Source organism: Emydura macquarii, unplaced genomic scaffold (assembly GCF_026122565.2).
Source record: "Emydura macquarii macquarii isolate MOO-44397 ecotype Brisbane River unplaced genomic scaffold, CSIRO-AGI_Emac_v2 contig_1781, whole genome shotgun sequence".
In the NCBI taxonomy this organism is placed as follows: Eukaryota; Metazoa; Chordata; order Testudines; family Chelidae; genus Emydura; species Emydura macquarii.
The window spans coordinates 551-21647 of record NW_027131918.1 but is presented as its reverse complement, the minus strand read 5'-3'; the positions used below and the strand labels follow the sequence as shown (position 1 = coordinate 21647).

At 48.2% G+C, this 21097-nt stretch overlaps 1 protein-coding gene and 1 pseudogene across 1 annotated transcript; both read left to right on the top strand.

The window, feature by feature from the left end:
- The window catches only part of LOC137158644 (zinc finger protein 420-like), a 53494-nt pseudogene extending 33057 nt beyond the window's left edge, over positions 1-20437 (top strand).
- LOC137158645 (uncharacterized) lies at positions 3323-15681 on the top strand. The gene is made up of 9 exons (XM_067556450.1): positions 3323-3356; positions 4097-4245; positions 4692-4901; positions 5556-5578; positions 6372-6484; positions 6784-6816; positions 11664-11752; positions 12372-12498; positions 15598-15681. Exons 2-9 carry the CDS (start codon positions 4243-4245, stop codon positions 15612-15614), a joined length of 615 nt encoding a protein of 204 aa, XP_067412551.1. The 5' UTR covers positions 3323-3356; positions 4097-4242; the 3' UTR covers positions 15615-15681.
- Positions 20438-21097: the final 660 nt, after the last annotated feature.

The following is a 21097-nucleotide window of genomic DNA, read 5'->3' as shown; positions in this document are numbered from 1 at the left end:
TCATATCGCCTCTGCTTCTAATTTCATCCCCAGTGTTTCAACAAAAAGAGTAAAAGTTCCCACCGGAAGGCCCCTTCCTTTACTTATGCACAAGGATTGGATGACGATAACTTGTGATGGATGTGTTAAGCCCCCGGGTCAACTTTATATCTAGGTACCCTCTCCCCAAATGAAGGAGTTCTGTTTCGGAAGATCTCCATACACCCTGGAGCCTCTCCCATCACCATTTGCTGCCATTACGACATCTCTCATTTAAATTTGGACGCAAATAAAGAGAGGCTTTTTTCTAATTTGGAAAATTTCACCAGTATAACAAGGTATAAGCTTGCTCTACAATCCCAGGGTGTTTGGAAAACAAAGCCTAGTAAAGATATTGTTAGAAACAGAATGATTAACGCCATTTTTTTGTTTCTCTGCTCAAACGTACCTTCCCATTCGCTCACCTGCATTTCAGCTGTGTCATTCCAAGAAAACCAACCTATTTAGCTTAACAAAGTAATTGTACAACGTACAGGTTTTGTAAACATCACAACTACACACAGTTGTCCTCTTTCTTATAACCACGTAGGAGGGGGTCTCCAAATTTTTTTTCTGGGACCCACTTTGAAAATATTTCAGGCTGTGACGACCCCCCCCCAAAAAGTGATGACCCCCCCTTGCCATGCCACTCTTACTTTTGTGCTACTGCTGTGGGCGGCATTGCCTTTAGAGAACCTGGCCAGCAGCTCTGAAGGGCTCTGGCTGTCAGTCTTACATAGGACTGACAGCTGCAGCTGTGGTATATGCGGGGGCTGACAGCTCGCAACCCCCCCCATCAGGGCCCAAGCATCGTTTTTTTGGGCCCAATACAAACTTGTAAGACGGGCTCCCTTCCACACACATACCATAATCCCACACATACAATTTCATAGGCCATGAAAAAAGTTGGAATTCTGAAATTACTGTTACATATTCTACGTTTCTGAAAAATGCTCCTCCTCCCCCGCTTTGCTATTTTTGTTTAACATAACACCCAGCCTGAGAGTCCTGCAAGTTTGCTGACTATTTTGTAACTTTTTGGTCATTATAAAGGTTTAATATCGTGTCATTATCTTGATTTTTTTATTCTAATGGACCAATGTGAACATTTTATAATTTTATAATAATTTTTGAACAATTTAATAATTTTATAATATAGATTTTATAATTGTATAATACATTTTATAATATTTTTAAATAATGTAATAATTTTATAATACAATATGTATTTTATAATTTTATAATTGTATAATAATTTTATAATGAGGCCAATTAACTTTAAAGCTTTCTTTCTCCGGCCTTTTTCATTGCAAACTCATGAATTAGCCTCCCAAAGTCGGTTTCTCTTGCAAGTTCACACTCAATAGACAAGATCGCTAGGTGGCTTAACTGTTGTATAGTTTTTGATGAACGCTAGCTTGCTGAAACGTCTTTCTGCTTCTGCCACCGTCGCTGGCAAGGTGCAAAAAATCCGTAGGGCTATGCACACTTCACTGAAAATTAGTTGCAGTTGTTTTTTTGTAAATCTCATTTGATAAGGTAAGTGTGGGGAGTTCATTAGTAGTTCACTCTTCAGAGTGTTGCTTGCGACTGCTCTAACACTGCTTCTGATCTGCTCCCGCAAATCTCACATGATCTGGACAATAGATAAATAAATCCAGGGAAATAAGTTTCTATAAATATCCTCAAGCGTGATCTACAATTTAGCCTCACTTTTTCCCTCATTGTAATGGGGGTTGCAGCCTGGGCCGGGCCCCCTGGGACCTCTGGGCTCCGGTAAAGTGTACCCATTTCCCCCCCACCATGTAAGGGCCCTGCCTCCCATAATAACTTTGCAAGCCTCTGAGCGGTACCAACCCCCAGTTTGAGAGCCCCTGTAGGGCAATAGGTGGATGGCAGGCCAAATTCAGACCACCAGACACTTTTGAACAGGCCCCCAACTCTTTCATTTACTTATTATTATTGTTATTTTTTTTATTATTGTTTTCTCTGGACTTTGGACCTTGACCAAGAAATTTGGACCTTGACAAAAAATAATTGACTATCCCGACTTAGCAGATCTTTATTGGTCCCGCCTGGAAGGCAGGGCAATATGCCAACTTCCTACAAGAGTCACAGTGTACGTTAGAAAAGTAATAGATGAGAAATAGATGAGAAAATGACAACACAGAATTAAAATATAATTGCAACTAAGCCATAAGATGATAAAATAATATTCCTTGAACACATCATTAGACACAGTGTGACTATCAGCTGCAGTTGAAATATTTACTAAATGTAGAATTATTACCAGCCACCTGATCTTTATGCAGGTTATTCCATCAGGTCTATATGCAACTCTCTCAATCCTGGGGCCTGACTTTTGTTCTTGGATGGCAAACCATCCTATTCTCTTCACCTAGGGTGACCAGATAGCAAGTGTGAAAAATCAGGGCGGGGGGGGGGGAGGGGGGGGAAATAGGTGCCTATATAAGAAAAAGCCCTGAATATCAGGACCAGCCCTATAAAATCAGGACTTCTGCTCACCCTATCTTCACCTATTGGCTCAAAGACACAGCGCATGCTTCCGCTGCAATTTTTGTGTTTCTTACCGACTTGCCAGCTCCGTTTTCCTTGCCACGTCTGACAAAGCCGCAGCCGAGCGCCATGGCCGTCCCCGAGGGGTAGCCGTGTTCATCCGTTTTCAGCTAAATGACCAGAGTCCCGCGACACCTTAAAGACTAACCAATTTATTTGGGCATAAGCTTTTGTGGGCAGAAACACAAAACTTCTGCCCACAAAAGCTGATGCCCAGATAAATTGGTTAGTCTTTAAGGTGCCACAGAACTCTCAGTCTCTGTTTTGTTGTCTTCCCGTTCGCCCCATAAATCAGTGTCATGTTTAATCCAGCGTTGATTGCCGGATGGGCAAAAAAATGATGGGTAGATGCCTTGACTTACTGGTGCATGCAGAATCCTAGAAGAACAGGGTTGGAAGGGAGCTCAGGGGCGCCTTTAGTTCAGGCATTTGATTAATGAGTTGCGAATATTTTTTCTCTTCGGGGGGGGGGGGGCATATTTTAAACTATATTTGTCTCTCAAGCGGGTTAGTTCAAGGCGGGTAGGGAAAGCTATTCTCCATTAGATTTCACTGCACCTTTCAAGGTCAGAGATGTCCCCCCGCCCCATCACTGTCTGTGCGAGTGTCACAAACCCCCTGCGGGGCCCGGGGCAGGGCCAGGCCCGGGTAGGAGCCGCCCCTTCCTGCCCCCCCAGCCTTTGTGTGTCTGCAGCCGCCGAGCCATGGCCGGAGCCGGGACCGGGAGCGCGGCGCCGAGGCTGCTCCGGCTCTGCGGCGCGGTGGGTCCGGGGGGTGGGCGGCGTGGGGCGGAGACACGCTCCCGCCGGGAGGGGCCGGGCTCTGGCCCGCCTGCCTGGTTCACCCCCTGCTCCGGGTGGGGGCCCGGGCTCCCTGCGGCTGGAGAGGGGCTGCCCGGAGCTGCGGGGGCCCCAGCTGGGCAGGGAGGAGGGAGCGGGGGAGGCCGGGGGTGGGGATGTCGGGGGGCAGAGCCCGGCTCCGGGGGCACAGGAAGGGGGAGTGCCGAGGATCGGGGGGTGCTGGGGTTTGGGGCTGTTTGGAGCTGGTTGGGGGGTGTCCGTGGGGGGCAGAGCTGGGGGGTGTTTGGTTTGTGGGGGGGGGGGTCCCTGTTCAGATCTGGCACCTTGGGAGTTGGGGGGTCAGAGTGGGGAAAGTTGGGGGGCAGTGCCTGGAGTTGGCTGCTTGGGATGTGATGGGCACCGGGGTGTTGGGAGCCGGGGGTGGGCTGCACCCCTGTCCTGTCAGCCTGGGGTGGGGGGTCCCGTTGTTTTCTCTGAAAAAACCTGGTCCCTGTTTCATCCTTTCACTGCCCCCCCATCCCTTCCCCTCCCTTCCTGCCTGCCCACTCACTGGGGATGGACAAGAGCTGGGATAAAAGGCAGAATCCCAGGGACTCTGCCCGGGCATCTGCAGGGCAGGATGGGCCCTGAGATCTGGCAGCTGGGAGGCCTTTTCTAGCAGTTTTTAACCCCCCACCCCACCTCCTCCCTGCTTCTTCCAGGAGGCAGCGCCAGAGCATCTGTCCCCTCTGAGAAAACAGAGAGACGCAGCCAAAGCCGGGGAGGAGCAGCAAAGCGAGGAGCTGCTGGTAGGTGCCCAGAGCCCCCTGCCCTCAGCTTGGCCTGGGATCCGAGCGCCCTGAGTGACATGGTGAGTGCAGGGCCTGTCCTGCCAGCCCCAGCCAGGGAGAGCGCAGGGTCGGACACGTGTGGGTGACACGATGCCCTTAGGGTGCAAGAGGGTCTGGGTGGGTGTCAGTCTGTGTTAGCCCAGAGACCCTGCCCAAGGGCTGTTTGGATGTTACAGTGACCGGGTCCTTTCTAGCACCTAGGGGACATGGGGAGGAAGGAGAGGAAACGGGCTGCAGAGATGGAGGGTTTGGCTCAGGGCAATTTGATGAGGCTTGGGGGAGAAATGTCCCTGCTGTTGGCGATGTACAGCTCACCCCTGCCCTGAGCCTCCACCCTTCCTGGCCTATGTGAATTTCCCATCCTCCACTGCAAGAGACCCCGTGATCTGGTCAATAACTCCCCCCATTAGGAGGCACATGTATGATTCTCCCCCGTTACCGAGCCTCCCTCTCCCTGTGATTGCAGAAACAGACAGAAGTGGAGAGAGAAAAAATCATCTGGGTGTGGAAGGAGCTGCGGGAGTTTCTGGAGGAGCAGGAGCAGCTGCTGCTGTCCCAGCTGGAGGAGCTAGAGAGAGCCATTGTCAAGAGAAGGGATGAGGGCGTCCAGGAGATTTCCCTGCTCAGTGAGAGGGGAGAAGAGGAGGAGCAGCAGTCGCTGAGCCGATCCCTGCAGGTCAGGCTGTGTCATTGAAATAACAACCTGCAGCTTTTCTATAGGAGCTTCTCCGCCCCACACCCCAAAGCACTTTACAAAGTGGGGTCAGGGGCATGATCCCTGTGGGACAAAGGGGGAAGTGAGGCAGAGGGAGGGGCAGAGCCCTGCCCACGGTCACACGGTGAGTCTGTGGCAGAGCCAGGGATGGGACATGGGAATCCTGGATGCTGCAATCCCAGGATCTTCTCTCCTGCCCTGCAAATGTCTGTCTGCAGTGGTACTTTGAGGGTGAAATCCCTTCCCCCCAGACAGACATCCTCAGCCAGGCCTAAGGCCCCGTCACCCCAGGTTAACTGGTTTACTTTGGTCAAACCTGTGGGGCTGTCAGCACCAGTGAGTCTTTCATGCTCAGTGCAGAGAAATATTTGCTTCCTGTAAAGTTCTCGGGGGAGAAACTAGCCACTGTGGCAACCTCCCGGCAGGGATGGCTGCAGCTGCTGAGAGCAAATGTCCCTGCAGGGAACAGACGGCAGCTGCTCCCTGCTCAAGAACCCGAGTGTCTGAAATTCCCCAAATACCCGAGACTCCCGCAGTGATTCCCCCGCAGAGCAGGAGGCCCCGGCAGCCTGGGACAACCCCCCTGACTTGCCTCTTCTTTCTCTCCCTCTCCAGGGTGCTGGGAGCGCTGGGGGAAGGTAAGTCCCCGGCTCCATTTTGCTCCCCTCATGCTCAGTTACGCTTGGAAACTGCACTAAATATTGCGCCTCCCCTGTCCCTGGGGTGGGACACGCTGGCTCGGTGCCTGCGATCACGTCTCCCCTAGCGGCTGCCTCAGCATGGGGAGGAGCCGGTTACTATCTGCCGGCTAATACGGTCATGGCAGGGCCGGCAGACATATGGCCATGGGCCAGGCCTGGCGTATTGCCGTGGCCGCATCACGTCTCCAGCGTGCGCAGAATCTCAGCTCCCGATTTTTATTTTTTAAAGTAACGTTTCTAGCCCCCCTGCTTACAAAGAAACCTTCCCAAATACAAACGGGCCCGGGGTCGCCTTCCTGAGCCTGCCAGCCGCCTGAAACGGAGGCTCAGAGAGGTGTGACTCGCCCTTGTCCGCTGTTAGTCTGACTGGCCTGCTAGCTGCAATGGCGACCCTTTAATGTCAACATTCAACGGCTGATCACGTGAGCAGGTGCAGTGAGGGGGTGGACGTGAGGCCTTTGGGGGGTGGGACTCGGGGGCTGCTGTAGGGAGGGAAAAGCAGAGGAGAGACACAAAGACAGTGAAGCGAAGGAGAAATGGAGAAAGGAGGGTGGGAAAGGAAAGGCAAGAAAAGATAGAAATAGCAGGAGGCTAATTGTGTGCGGGCGGGGGCTATTTTCCCATTGAGTGATACTGATGGGGACAATAAAGGACTTAATAAATAACAGTAACTAACAGTTGGTGTGGGGAGATCAGGCCCATTTCTCACCCCTCCCCCTTTCCCTGGCAGGGAGGCCGGGACGTCCGAGAAGCCAGAGCCGAGGTTTGTGGAGCTGGAGAAGAGACTCGGCGATTTCTCTCTGAGAAGTGCCAACCTGCAGGAGGTGCTGCTGGGATTCAAAGGTGAACAGGAGTCTGGGGGAGGCGTTTCCCCTCGATAGAGTGACCCGCGCCCTGGGGAGGGGTTGGGGGCTCTACTGATGTCACTGACCCTGCGCTCCGTCTCTCAGCCTTTCTCAGCGGGTCGCCCTTCCCCACGGGAGCAGGCCTGTGAGCCTGGCTTTATCTGCAGCGGCTGTGTTATCCACCTCAGTGTGTGTCACCATCTCGTACTTAAAAGCAGTGACGTTAATAATCAATAGGAAATTCCCTATGAATGCGAGGGCCTGAATTCTCACCTCTCCCATCCTCTCCTTCCCTAGAGACTCTGCGCCTGGAGCTGGGGAGCGACACAGGTACGTGTCTGTCTCTGACGGGCTGTGGGGGGATTTCAGACCAATAACCATGTTAGTGACAGGGCATCACGGCCTCCAGCCCCCGTGTGCGCCTGGAAGCTGTGAAGCAGGGAGAGGCCCGTGACTGACGGATTCGCTCCGGCTGTGACGTCTGATGGGGAATCAGAGCGAATCCTGGTCTCACGGGTGTGATTCCCTTTGGGGACAGGGACCACGTCTCATCTTATTTCCCATCACTCAGGACAAGAATGAAACAGCCATGCACTGAACCATCTGACTGCTGCTTGGAGTGACAGATCATGGCTGTGTGGGGGTGGGAGAAGCAAAGTTTCACAAGCATTGGGTGGGTTCCAGCTCTGGCTGAGCAGCTGGGGGCAGCAAAATCTGACAGCTGAGATCCACCCCCTGCTCTTAACTGTATAGGCTGAACCAAATGAGAAATGAAACTGATCTATTGCGCACAGAATGACTGTGAATTGGAGGAGTGCACTTAGGGTGACCAGATGTCCCAATTTATAGGAAGAATCCTGGTATTCGGGTCTTTTTCTTATATAGGTGCCTAGTAATCTCAAGCCCTTGTCCCGATTTCTCACACTTGCTGCTCTCTGATCACCCTGAGAGCCCGATGTTGTGTAGAGGCTAATTTTGAACGTAGGAGGGAGCTCCTAAGTGTGTGCATAATCTGTCTTTCTCGCTCTTTTCACATTGGCTTTGTGTTTGGTAAACACTTAAAAGCCTTTACTTAAGCTAAAAGCGTATTGATTAAATACAAGTGAGTGTTTTCCATTGGGATTGGACAGATGATGTAAGCACCCGGGGCATTTTGTTCAGTGCCCCTTCTTTTGGCAAGTGTGTTCGCTAATTATCGCTGAAGTGATTTTGCTTCTTTGCGTGTGAACAGCTTTTTACTCTGGTTTAATGAACGGTTAATTCATGGGTTTTGAAGTAATTGCGTGCAAGTAGTTTATGGTGTTTTGTTTTTGTTTTCTTTTAGCATTTTGGCATGTATAGTTACTCCAGTATGAAAATGTAACAGGAAGCTCCTCCTCATATAGTTTCGATTTGTACCTAAAATGAAAGTTGATACAGTCGTTTTTATAGCTGATTTTAAGGCTAATACAGCAGCAATTTCAGCATAATGGCTAGTGACAGGAATTAGTTCAAGTTGTTCTAAGATTTTTTTTGTTTTTTGTTTTGGTAATATATTTTTGTGGCAGCACACTGACCCCTCTTTTGATGAAATGAATAACTATTTACGTATGCGATGGGAAAATTGGCACAACTGTTTTCTTTAGAAGATTGATACTGCAAACTTTGCGGACAAAAAAATTTACTTTTACTTTTCTTTTTGTCTTAAGATTCGCGTTGAGGTGATTGGGTTAAATTTGTGCTTTTGAAAACTTTATTTTTCACATACTTAATTTTTACTCTTTTTGTGCTAGAATTTAGGGGATTCGTTTGGCACTTGACACTTTTTAAAATTTGCTTGGATTTTAGGCATTTTAAAGACTGGTGATTAATTTGAATACTGACTTTTTAAATTAATGATATAATTGAAATGTTGTAGAGCTTAATTTTTTCCAAGTATTGGTTTTTCCTAGTTTGAATGGTCTTTTTTTCACAGCAATTAACTTTTTGCTTGCATAGCTAAGAGCTTGGGATTTTGAGTTAATTTTTGGGTATAACACAGCACTTATACTATGTTCTAGACATGCAGTCTTTAAGTAAAACTTTTTGCTTCTTTGAGGGTAAACTAAGCAAGGAAATTAATTCTGTTTTTAATTTTTTATAGCCTGATTATTTGCTGCTTCCTAATCCCAATTCTCATGTTTTAGTAATTTACGAAAGTGTCCGGCCACTCTGGCATATTCTGCGATGAATTGCTGCAATTGCAAGTGTGACCCGTCCATGCCTAGGGTATCCCTCCTGAAAACATCAAGATCGGTACAGGCTGCAAAAGGAGAGCAGATTCTCCCAAGCTGGAGGCTAACACTGCAGTTAGATTCACCAACCAGTCACAAACAGTGCTTCTGATTCCCCACACGGGTTATCAAGAAGCTAAAACAAAAATATACACAGCCCCCTTTACTGCATTTCAGTCGCTGTCTCCCAGTCAACTGTTTGGTCTGGTAAAGAGATAAGTTATTTAAAACTCTATTCTCTTTACCAAAATATTCTCCTGACCCCAAAAGGTCAGCCACATTGCCAGATCAATATAGGTTTGGTTCTTACCTAAAATATCACGCTGCCAGCCAATCCTTTCCTAAAGACAACTAAAAGTTTATTATAAAAGGGGAGAAACAAATGACGAGAGATGTTAAATTGATCAAAGCAATCAGATACATACAAATGGCTTTCATGTCCATCTATATCAGATTCTCAAAGGAACTGTGGCATTTGCAGGCTTGTATAGTCCCTCTGGTGTACATCCAGTCCCTGAATGGGTCTCAGTCCTTTGTTTCACAGCTCTAGGTGGATTCATGAATCTTTCACTGGATTCATTGTACATTTGAGTGGCCCTTAAGCAGGCTTAGTGCTGCTGCCATCCTGTCTGGGGTGTCACCCAGAAACACAGCACAAATTTGAAATACAAATATACCAGACATATTTAGACTCATAATACAACATGGATACATGCATATAAAAGTGCTTATCAATCATAGCTTTTCCATCGATACCTTGCAGGGCATGTCCTCTGCAATATTTATTGCAGTTCTGTAATATTGGTATCAGTAAAAATGGTTGCCCCCAATCCAGACAGCGTCACAGCAGGTTCACGGAAAACCACATCCTTGAACCATTTTCAGATTCATTAGAGTTTGCACTTTGGTGGTAACCCAGAGACACTCAACTTGAAGCAGAGATCCTTAGAGCCCATTTTAAAAGCCCTACTAGGTCAAATCACAAAGAATGAATATAAACAGATAACACAAACATGCAGGGATAAAATTAGAAAGGCCAAGGCACAAAATGAGATTAAACTAGCTAGAGACATAAAGGGTAACAAGAAAACATTCTACAAATACATGAGAAGCAAGAGGAGGACCAAGGACAGGGTAGGCCCGTTATTCAATGAGGTGGGGGGGGGAAACAATAACAGAAAAATGCGGAAATAGCAGGGGTGCTAAATGACTTCTTTGTTCTGGTTTTCACCAAGAAGGTTGGTGGCAATTGGACATCTAACATAGTGAATGCCAGTGAAAATGAGGCAGGATAGAAGCGAAAATAGGAAAAGAACATATCTCATCTCTCACATGCTGCAGAGGAAGGTGAATGCGTCTTGCCCCACCCACCCAAGGTCACAGCTGCATTTTATAGATGGAGGACCAGTTTGACCTGGGGGAAATTCCTTCCCTGGCCTTCATTGGGTGATCAGTTGGATCCTGAGCGTGCGAGCAAGAACCAACCAGCCAAGTCCCTGAGAATGGGAATGGGCAGTACCACCTCCGACCCCTCACTCACCCAATCCAGTTGTCCCATTTCCAGCCATGATGCTTCAGAGGAAGGAAATTAAAAAAAAAAAAAAAAAATCCCAGCATACATTGGGGGGCAGGGTGGGACATCCCTTTCTGATTCCTGCCGTTGGCCGGCTGAAACCCCGTTGTACAGTTTCACTCATAAATTTGTCCCGTGCGCTCTCAAAACTAATTTAAGTTTTTTGCCGCCACATCTCCTAGTGGGAGGCTGTTCCAGAACCTCTCCCCGCCAACGGTTAGAAAGCTTCTTCTAGTCTTCAGCCTGAATGTCTTCATGGCCAGTTTATAGCCCTTTGTTCTTGTGCCAACATTGTCCCTTAACGTAAATAGATTTTCACCCTTCCTGGTATTTACCCCCCTAATGTATGTATACACAGCTATCAGATCCTAAACTAAACAAGCCAAGTTTTTCCAATCTTCTCTCCTACGATAGGCCTGCTGTTCCCCTCATTATCCTAGTAGTTCTTCTCTGATTATAAAATAATCTTTCCTGTACACCAGTGACCAGACTTGTACAGGGTATTCCAGGTGAGATCTTACCAGTGCCTTGTAGAAATGTCATTAATGCTTCTCTCTGTAGCAGAAATACCTCACCTACCACATGCTAGGATCTCGTTTGCCTTTTTCAACGCCAGCATTGTGTTGGTATAATCCCCCTGTGATCGACCCACACATTCTCTCTCCTCTTCTGTCAGTTCTGACTGATGAGTCCCCAGCTTGTAGCAGAAATTTTTATTATTGGACCTTCAGTGCAAGACCTTGAACTTTGGATATTGAATTTCATCCCATTTCTCTCACTCCAGTCTTCGAGCTCATCCAGATCTGTATTATAGAAGATGAGGGTTGGAAGGGACCTCAGGAGGTATCTCGTCCGTCTCTCTCCTGCTCAAAGCAGGACCAACCCCAACTAAATCATCCCAGCCAGGGCTTTGTCAAGCCAGGCCTTAAAAAACACTAAGGATGGAGATTCCACCACCTCCCTAGGTAACCCATTCCAGTGCTTCACCACCCTCCTAGGGAAAAATTTTTTCCTAATGTGTAATGTTCTGATCTTCCTCTCTATTGATGACTCTCGACTTAGCATCACCAGCAAATTTCATTTCAACACCAGCACTGAACAGACTTTGTCCTGTCCCTTCTTCTGCTGCTGGGTGAATTGCCCTCAGGGACCATGTTAGGGTTTAGAAATAGCACAGTGGATTTGGTGCGGGTGGGAGGGTTTGGATCTGTGCTGTGATAAAGTGACTGACTGGTTTCCCAGCAGGAGAGTCTGGAACGTCTGTCTGCCAGGAAAGATCCGGGGAGTGATGATGTGAAATGAATTCAAGCCCTTTCTGAAATCTCCCCCCATCACCTTTCTTTCTCTGACAGGCTGCAAAACAACCTCCGCATTTGGCTCCGGATTGTCCCATCCTCCCAGGGGACGAGGGAGGACAATGGCGGCAGCGGAACCAGTCCAGGTAGGGCTTATGGGGGAGTTCCCAATAGCAAAAAATCCATAGGAGGTGGGAATTTCTTGGGCGTTTGGTCGGGAGGTAGGAGGGGGCAGGAAATACTCAGGGTGGAGAAAGGAAGGGGGACAGGGTGTTATGAACCTGCTATGATGTGTTCAACATGGGGAGGGGGGAACCTAGATTCTAGGAACAGACCTGTGGGGAGTTGGAGTAGAAATCCTCCTATTAGTGGAACAGGAAACAACCTCCTGGGCTGGGAAAACTTACCAGTTTCATAGTGCAGGAGCATGAATCTGGTAACCAGAGACTTCTGTGCAATGTGAATGGGGACACCCACCAGAGGGACTTAATGGAAATCCCCTCTTATCCAGGGGCTGGCAACGGGAAGGCTGTTGGGATTCCTACCAGGGGGCAGTGCCTGGAGCTTGCTAGAGGCCCCATCTCTTGTATCAGCCTCTGGCTAGTAGTCTGCTGGGGGGCACGAGAACCAGGGGGCTGCTTTGAGTGGGGTGGAGGTAGGACTCTGTGGACGGTGAGTTGACCAAAGTTTCCATCTCTTAGATCCCTGCTCCCCTGTGAATAGTAGGGTGCTGGGGGGCTGAGGGTTGGACTCTTGCTCTTTCAGGGGCCGGTGACCTTCGAGGAGGTGGCTGTGTATTTCACCAAGGAAGAGTGGGCTCTGCTGGATCCCCGTCAGAGAGCCCTCTGCAGAGACGTCATGCAGGAGACCTATGAGAACGTGGCCTCGCTGGGTGAGGATCCCCGTCCCCTCCGTTATGAGAAGGGAAATGCCGAGTTAAGGCTCACTGAGATGAGGCACACTTGGTCCCTCAGGGTTCACGGACACCTCCCGTCCTATCCCAGTCACAGCTCCGCCAAGAAGCTCCAACCATCCTTTCCCCTGTCAATTACAGTTATGCCTGGCTCAGTGCGCACGGGGGGAGGGCGTGCAGATAAATGCTGGGTATTCCCATCTGTGAACACCCCCCACACAATGGCATGTTCAGTTAGTCCTGCCTCACCTCTTTTATAGACGCATAGATTTAAAAGCAAAGGAGGGGACTGTTAGGCCATCTACTCCAACCTCCCATGTAACAGAGGCCGTAAAATTGAATTCCATTACTGCTGTATTGAGGTGAATGTCTTGTGTTTGACTCAATCATCTTCGAGAAAGGCATCCAGGTTTGACTCCAATAGATGGCGAAACTGCCCCTTCCTTTGGTGGCTTGTTAAACTTTGCCCCACCCTTACTGAACCATTGCCAGTGGCTATTGCCAGCTCCATACTTGGGTGGTTAGGATAGAGAGATGGGCTTCACCGTAGAGGTGGTGTGTTTTCTAACTCTTTTCCTGGTTTTTAGAGGTTTAACTGTAGCCATCACCCACATACTGGAAGGGCACAAGGCAGAACAGGGGCAACCTTTACTTCATTAATGTAGTTTATGGTTATTTAATGTCCTTTTCCTTTTTTTAAATGGACGTTTTTGCAATTGTAACTGTGTTTACACAAGAGATTTTTGCTGGCGTGGCCATGTCGGTGAAGAATGTTATTTTTCACACCTTTAACGTACAGAGTTATGCTGGCAACATTTTTAAACTCAGACTAGGCCAGAGTCTGCGTGTGGATTTTAGGGCACTTTAAAATATTGCTCCTAGTCAAGAAATTTTGGTATCATGGAAAAACTTAAAAGAGGAAGTCCTGCAGAATGTGATACAATTGCCCAACACACAGTATCTGCAAGCTATCAGTGGTCGGGTTCAAACTTAAATGCACGGATATAACTCAAGTTCTGTAGCCACAGGATGTCATCTTGAGCCAACCAATTACTATGACAGCAAAGAGCTGGAAACACTCGACTGTGAATAGAGCCATAATCTTGCTGCACATGTGCATTTCAGTCTCTTCAGTTCATTGGCTTGGCTTGTGCTGATCTGAATGTCCAAACTCTAGAGTTATTACCTTTGCCAGTACTGCTTCCCCAAAGATGATAAATACTAAGTGACTGAGAACAATTGGTGGACAATTGGAGGCCAGTGAGGTTGTTTTGCGGATGTTTACTTCTCAATGGGTATGAGCAGGGGATGGTAGCATTTGTCAAGGTCAGAGAAAAGGATGTTGCGGCCATTGAGACAGGAGATGATGGAAAAGAGTTTTAGCTGTGTGGATGGATAAGGAAAGCCAGATCTTGGGGACCTCATGCAGAAAGAAATCAGAAGATGTCACCATAGCCTGGATGTGAGGACCTACAGAGAGGTCCGCGTCACAGATGTTGCCCAGCTTATTGGCCTGAGTGAGGTGCAGGATGGTGGAGCGTCAGGTGCCTGCAAGAAAACGTTCGGAGAGCAAGGTGATTTTGTAAAAACCGCTTGGGGGCGGGGAGGGGGCGCTTTATCTCAGGAACTTCTCAGTCAAATAACCCTGCCCCGCACGCCCATGATAAGCCTTCAATTTTAAGACACTCTGAGTACGCTTGTGAATTTTAGAAGTTTTTTAGAGAGTTGCTTGTGATAGGAGAAAACGGCAGATGGGTGCCAGGGAGGGGGTGTGCTCCAGGAAATGAGGGTGCTAGCAAGGGGAGGTGTTGTCAGTCAGTCGGGGTGTGCATGCTGGTGTGAGTTCCCCTCTGGGCACCATCTCAGCTTCTGCAGCTAGCCAAATCGACAGACCTCGTCAAGCACGACCCATAAATTACCACAGACTCAGTTAAGCGGTGGAGGCATGCGGCCAGGTTTATTGCAAGTGAAGCACGGTGCTAGCGCCCCGTAAGAGCTACAGGCATACTAGGACATGTATGCTCATCACAATGGATCGGCTCAGTTAACGGCGGGGCTTTCCCTTATCCCCTAGAGGCCGGACAAAGATGCACCTGCTAGGATCCCCTTCTTCTACCCTGACACAAACAGGGTTACATAAACCCTTTTTGATGTCATTGGTATTGACTATTTCACCTTGCCTCCGAATCAAGCCTAACATCTTCATCCCTTCTCCTGTCTCTTATTCTAAGGTCGGGGTGTCTCTGTAATCTCTTTCATGATTGTGTTTATGCCCTGCTGCATCTTGGGGAGAGCCTGTACTGCCTCCCTGGTATTGTACTTTGCAGGAAAGTAAAGAGTTAAAGCTGGACAAATGATCAGGCCTAAGCTACGGGGAACGGGGTCATGGTACGGACAAATCTTGTTTCTGTTAATTGGTGTGAATTCTAGTTAGAGTTGTGTTATATCTCTTTTCCTCCCTTCCTGGCCAGGGGATGAGGCTAACAAAATAACTATCCTCCTGCGCAAGGCCTTTAGTGGGAAGAAAGCATTATCTTCTTTCCCTCCCTTGCATACTGTGTTTAAGGTAATGCGCCTGCGCTCTGCAAGGTAATTCTGTAAGCAACAAACAGGGGCGGGTATAACTGTCTTCATCAGATAGTTGTTAATACTCATTTTCTAGTTGTTAATGTAACCAAACAAGGGTCTATGGGGAGTTGCTGGAAATGTATACAGTTACATACTGTTAGGGATAAAAGGATTGTAAAGTAACCCTCCCATCACTCACTCACAGCGTGGAGGTGGAACGAGTAGGCAATGTAGGGTTTTGTCTCCCCAGTCTGCCCCCCGGGACAACCTGTTTGTTATCTCTAACGTCCTTCTGTTCAGGAAGTAACTTGGACTGTCTCCCGGGATTATGTTTCTGCAATCAGTCACCTGGCTGTGATGATTTAGCTGAGGTTTAGCTTTGAGCAGGGGTTGGACTAGATACCTTCTGAGGTCCCTTCCAACTCTAATCGTCTATGGTTCTATGTGTATCAGGGGAGTTAGGACTACTATTGCTTTTAATAATACAGTGTTCCTGTTACTGCTCCTTAGGAATGCCGATGCGTTAACAATGCCGTGTTTCTGCCACGTTCCTGTATCAGTCAGTGACCTTTTAAGCAGGCAAGCCGGTGCAGTTTCCTACAGCCAGACTTTGGTTCGGGCCTCAGCTCTTGCGGCAAGACCCATTGTACTAGGGCTTCAGGCTCACGCTTTCTACTACGGGACGGCGGGAAGGCACCCTTTTTTTTTTGGCAGAACTCCTGGATATCGAGAGAAAGGAGTCCTTGGGAGGGTGGGCTGGAAAGTGCTTGGGGAGCAGGATTAGCAGCGAGGGGCTGCAGGCAGTGGTAGGGAGGAGAACACAAAGAGAGGTGCTCCTGGGGTCCCAGAAGAGGGGAGGGCTGAGAGGAAGGGTAGTGGGTATCTGTGAGGCTTTGGGATTCAACACCACTGGGCATCTTTGGTTCAAAGCTCTGATACCAGTAGCCGCTGCCCCAGCCTGGTTACAGGGTGACACCCGCAGCCCTTCCAGCCTTTGATTTCCGCACCCCAAACTCTCTCCCCTGTGGTGTCCAGTCCCTCTCAGGGGCCACACTCGCAAAGAGACAGGACCCCCTCACCCCCAGCTTCTTAGTTTCGCTGAGGGATTTCACTCTTTGATTTGCAACCCTGCAACCGAGATGCCTATGCAATAAAACCCGAGAAAGTTTATTAACAAGGACGAGTTAGCTGAGCGGCCCCAAGTAGAGGGAATTGGGGTAGAAATAGTTGCAACCAAACCGACGTAAAAACACACTTCTAAGACTAAAGCCTAATGTAACTAACTCGGGTTTTGGGTTTTTTTTGTTCAAAGGAGTTTTTTTCCTACACTACTTCTTCCAGTCTGGCCAGGATCCAACACAGAGAAACCCAGAGCACTTTGTTTTCTGTCTTTTCTCAGGGAGAGGATCACTCGCTGGTCTTTTTTACCCACCTCATTTCACCCCAAGTGTCTCTGTTTCAAAAGGCAGCATTGCTTCCTACTGTTCTTCTCTTGTTGTGCACGTCGTCCCCCCCATTTTGTATGTAAATGGCTTTTCCGTTGTTTTGATTCCACACTGGTTAATGTACGTTGCAGACAGGTAATTAGCTGGGCCCACTCCTGGCCGGGAGAGAACTTGGTTCGTCACAAACTCTAATGCCAGTGTGTGCCGGCAGGAGGGGAGGGGCGGAGTGGAGGGGAGGACATGCGACCAGGCATGTGTCTCCTCTGTGCAGCAGACACACAACACACACACCAGTAGCTGGCGTGCTCTTACCTAAAGGCTTACCATCCCCCGATGGTCAGCTAGGCAGGTCTAACTTTTTCAGACACCCCGGCAGAGCCATTTCTCTGTCTCTCCTGCAAACAATTACCTGAATTGGCCAGCCGCCCTTTTTAAGGAGCTCCCGTCTTTTTGGTCTTCCAGCTCTTGGCCCTGCTCACCTAACCCAGTTTTGTAAGTTGGCTGGAGCTAGGACGTAGAATATTCCAGGCTAATAGGTTGGGCTGCATCTTTTAATAACCCTTGAGTGGCTTTTGATGCTGTCCCATGTGACCTCCTCATAAACAAACTAAGGAAATATGCCCTAGATCCGTGGTTCTCAGCCTATTTACCGCCATGGGCCACGTCTAATACTACCTGAGTGGCTCTGAGGCAGTCACATGGACCGCAGCTGCATGCTTATTGGGCCACAAGTGGCCCACGGGCCGTAGTTTGCGAATCACTGCCCTAATGGAGCTACTATAAGGTGGGTGCATAACTGATTGAAAACCGTTCCCAGAGAGTAATTAACAGTGGTTCACAGTCAAGCTGGAAGGGCATATTGAGTGAGGTCCCGCACGGATCAGTCCTGAGTCCGGTTCTGTTCAATATTGTCATAAATGATTTAGATAATGGCATAGGAAGTACACCTATAAAGTTTGCAGATGATACCAAGCGGGGAAAGGCTGCGAGCACTTTGGAGGGTAGGATTAAAATTCAGAATGACCGGACAAACCGGAGAAGTGGTCTGAAGTAAACAGAATGAAATTCAACAAGGACCAATGCAAAGTGCTCCACTTAGGAAGGAACAATCAGTCGCACACGTACAAAATGGGGAATGACTCCCAGGAAGGAGTACAGCGGAAAGGGATCTGGGGGTCAGAGTGGATCACAAGCTAAATATGAGTCTATAGGGTCACACTGTCGCCAAAAAAAAAAAAAAAAAAAAAAAGCAAACCTTATTCTGGGATATATCAGCAGGAAAGACGCGCCACATTTCAGGAAAGGTGTGGACAAATTAAAGAAAGTCCAGAGGAGAGCAACAAAAATGGTTATAAAGGTCTAAAAAACATGTTCAGTGAGGAAAGATTGAAAAACCTTATTTTTAGTGTGCATAAGAAGACCGCGGGGGAACATAACCATTTTCAAGTATATAAAACTTACAAGGATGAGGGTGAAAATTGTTCTCATAACCTCTGAGGATAGGACAAGAGGCAAGGGGCTTAAATTGCAGCCAGCGAAATGTCCCATGAATTCACCTGATCTCACTTCTTTTCCTTCCGCTGAGCAGGGTTTCCTGTGTTCAGAGCTGATGTGATCTCCCCGCTGAAGCAAACGGAAGAGCCAGGGGCCCCAGTTTTCAGAGCTTAGAGGAAAGAGAGATTCTGATAGCTGCCTTTTCAGGTGAGGAATCATTAAATCCACTCCAAAACCATCAGTGCTCGAAGGAAACAGCTGGGATTTTCCTACAAAGATCTGGTTAGTTCTCCAAGTTCTGGATTGTCCCCAGCATGTGTCCTAGCCTCAGGGCAGATCTCACTCATGGTTTCCTACCTATCCTGACTGACCCCTGGCAGTAGCTTCCTCCCTGGTCTCCTTCCTTTGAATGTTTGGATAGGATGGAGGGAGACTGACACCTAGCAATAGATCCCTCCCTGATCTCCCTTCCCTCTGAGTGTTTGGATGGATGCGGAGGCACAACTGATTCCTCTCCTCTCTCTCCTATAGGGAAGAGTTTGGGGGAATTCAATTCCTGGCAGGTTTTTTTTCCCTGTCTCTCTCAACAGATTTTCGTTTCCTCTCCCCTGAGCCCCGTCTACCCTACAGACTTAGGGTGATGTGAAGCAGCTCACACACACTCACTCTGTAAGTGTCTCTAAAATGCAGCTCTCACCGGTATAATTCAGCCACTATACCCTTGTTGCCAAGAAGGCTAGCGGTATATTGGGGTGCATTAGTAGGAGCATTGCCAGCAGATCGAGAGAAGTGATTATTCCCCTCTATTCGGCATTGGGGAGGCCGCATTTGGAGTATTGTGTTCAGTTTTGTGCCCCCCGAAAGGATGTGGACAAATTGGAGAGAGTCCAGCGGAGGGCAACAAAAATGATTAGGGGGCTGGAGCACCTGACTTATGGGGAGAGGCTGAGGGAACTGAGCTTGTTTAGTCTGCAGAAGAGAAGAGCGAGGGGGGATTTGATAGCAGCCTTTAACTACCTGAAAGGGGGTTCCAGGGAGGATGGAGCTAGGCTGTTCTCAGTGGTGGCAGATGACAGAACAAGGAGCAATGGTCTGAAGTTGCAGTGGGGGTGGTCTAGGTTGGATATTAGGAAAAACTTGTTCACTAAGCGGGTCGTGAAGCACTGGAATGGGTCACCTAGGGAGGTGGTGGAATCTCCATCCCTAGAGGTTTTTAAGCTGTGGCTTGATAAAGCCCTGGCTGGGATGATTTAGTTGGGGTTGGTCTGGCTTTCAGCGGAGGGTTGGACTAGATACCTCCTGAGGTCCTTTCCACCCCTCGTCTTCTATGATACTCCAGCTTACATCTCACTACACCATGAGAGGTGTAGCACTTAGGTCGATGCAGTATCAGTGTAGACACTGCATTGCTTCACCTCAACAGCTGCTGCCTTTCTGAAGCCGTCCCACAATGTCCCACCCTGACCATTAAATCGATGCAAGGATTCCTGCCACCGACAAGCAGCGTAATGTGGACATGCAAAAGCGATAAAATTACTGCAGTGGCTGTTTGTCCACGTGACTAAGGTGGACTCCGTTTTGTCGTGTAGACGTGCCCTGATGTTTCTCTCTCTATCCCAGCAGGTGCTGGGATGGTGGGTGAGAATCAGAAGGAGAATCCTCTGCTGGAAGATGTTGAGCAAACAGAACTGCACGGCGGATTATGGCAAAGATCCAAAGGGAATATGTCCAGGAGAAATGATCAGGGAAAACCCTGTGAGAGTCAGCACAGGCCAGAGAGACAGCAGGAAAGCCAGCCAGGGGAGAAAGTGGGTAAATCCACTAATTGTCAGGAAACTCACCATACCCTCAAGGAAACCACGGCCCAGCCGAGAATCCCAATGGGAGAGAAACCCTATAAATGTTCCGAGTGCGGGAAAACCTTCAGTTTGAGTTCCAACCTTATTAAACATCAGAGAATCCACACAGGGGAGCGTCCTTATGAATGCGAGGGGTGCGGGAAAAACTTTGTTCACAGCTCACACTTAACTAGACATCAAAGAATGCACACAGGAGAGAGACCCTATGAATGCTGTGAGTGCGGGGAAAAACCTTCCGGTACCGCTCGGACCTTATCACGCATCAGAGAATCCACACGGGGGAGAGACCCTATGAATGCTGTGAGTGCGGGAAAAACTTCAGTCAGAGCTCAAACCTTGATTAAACATCAGAGGATCCACACGGGGGAAAGACCCTATGAGTGCTGTGAGTGCAGGAAAACTTTCTACGCGGAGATCAAACCTTAATGCACACCAGAGAATCCACAAAGAAGCAAGACCCTATGAATGCTTTGTGTGGGAAAACATTCACACTGAGCTCCCACCTTATTACGCGTGAGGGAGTCTACAATGGATGTAAGCACCTTCAAGGCCTGAGAAGACTTTTTTATTTTGTTTGTTTTCATTGACACTTTTGTTAATTCCCCCATACAATCTTTAAGGATTTCTGCAGATTTTTATTTTTTTTTAAACTCTGGTATCTCACCTCTCCCATGGGTTGCCCACTTTGTGTTTTGCTGCTTTCCCTTCCTTGGGGTGAACATGATGGTCCTCTCTTAACAGCTCCTTTGACCTATGAGTCATGGGAGAGTATGTCTTTCCTGTCGGGAATGTCCGTCAGCCAAGGTAGGGGAGTTAGGGCTGACCTTGGTTAGCTACATTGATGTACAATCTACGTGGACCTTATCTCCACTAGCTTTTTCTGTGCTAGCTCAAGTTAGCTATCCTGATGTAAAAAGACAACTATTCTTGCAGGAAAGACCCAGCCGATGAGCAATGGGTGTGTTTAGCTAGCATATTTCCCCATGAGCCGACCAAATCTTTATCATTTTTCATATTCTAAAAAAGCTTGGAGCATCACATTTGTATTGTTCCTCTCATTTAGAATTGCCAAATTCCCCTTCTGGGGTAAATTATCTCATTCTCTGTTGTTCTCACACTTGCCCTGGGGTATGCTGAAGAGCAGTTACTTTTGTACCATTTTTCTCGTTTAAAATGTGCTTAAATATAATAAAAAGTGGAGCACGGACAGGA

What these genes read in the sequence shown, in the direction of transcription:
- LOC137158645 (XM_067556450.1), top strand. An exon ending in GGTGCTGCTGGGATTCAAAG is followed by an intron (nt 6,485 to 6,783) that starts GTGAACAGGAGT and finishes CTCCTTCCCTAG; the next exon opens with AGACTCTGCGCCTGGAGCTG. An exon ending in GGAGCTGGGGAGCGACACAG is followed by an intron (nt 6,817 to 11,663) that starts GTACGTGTCTGT and finishes TTTCTCTGACAG; the next exon opens with GCTGCAAAACAACCTCCGCA.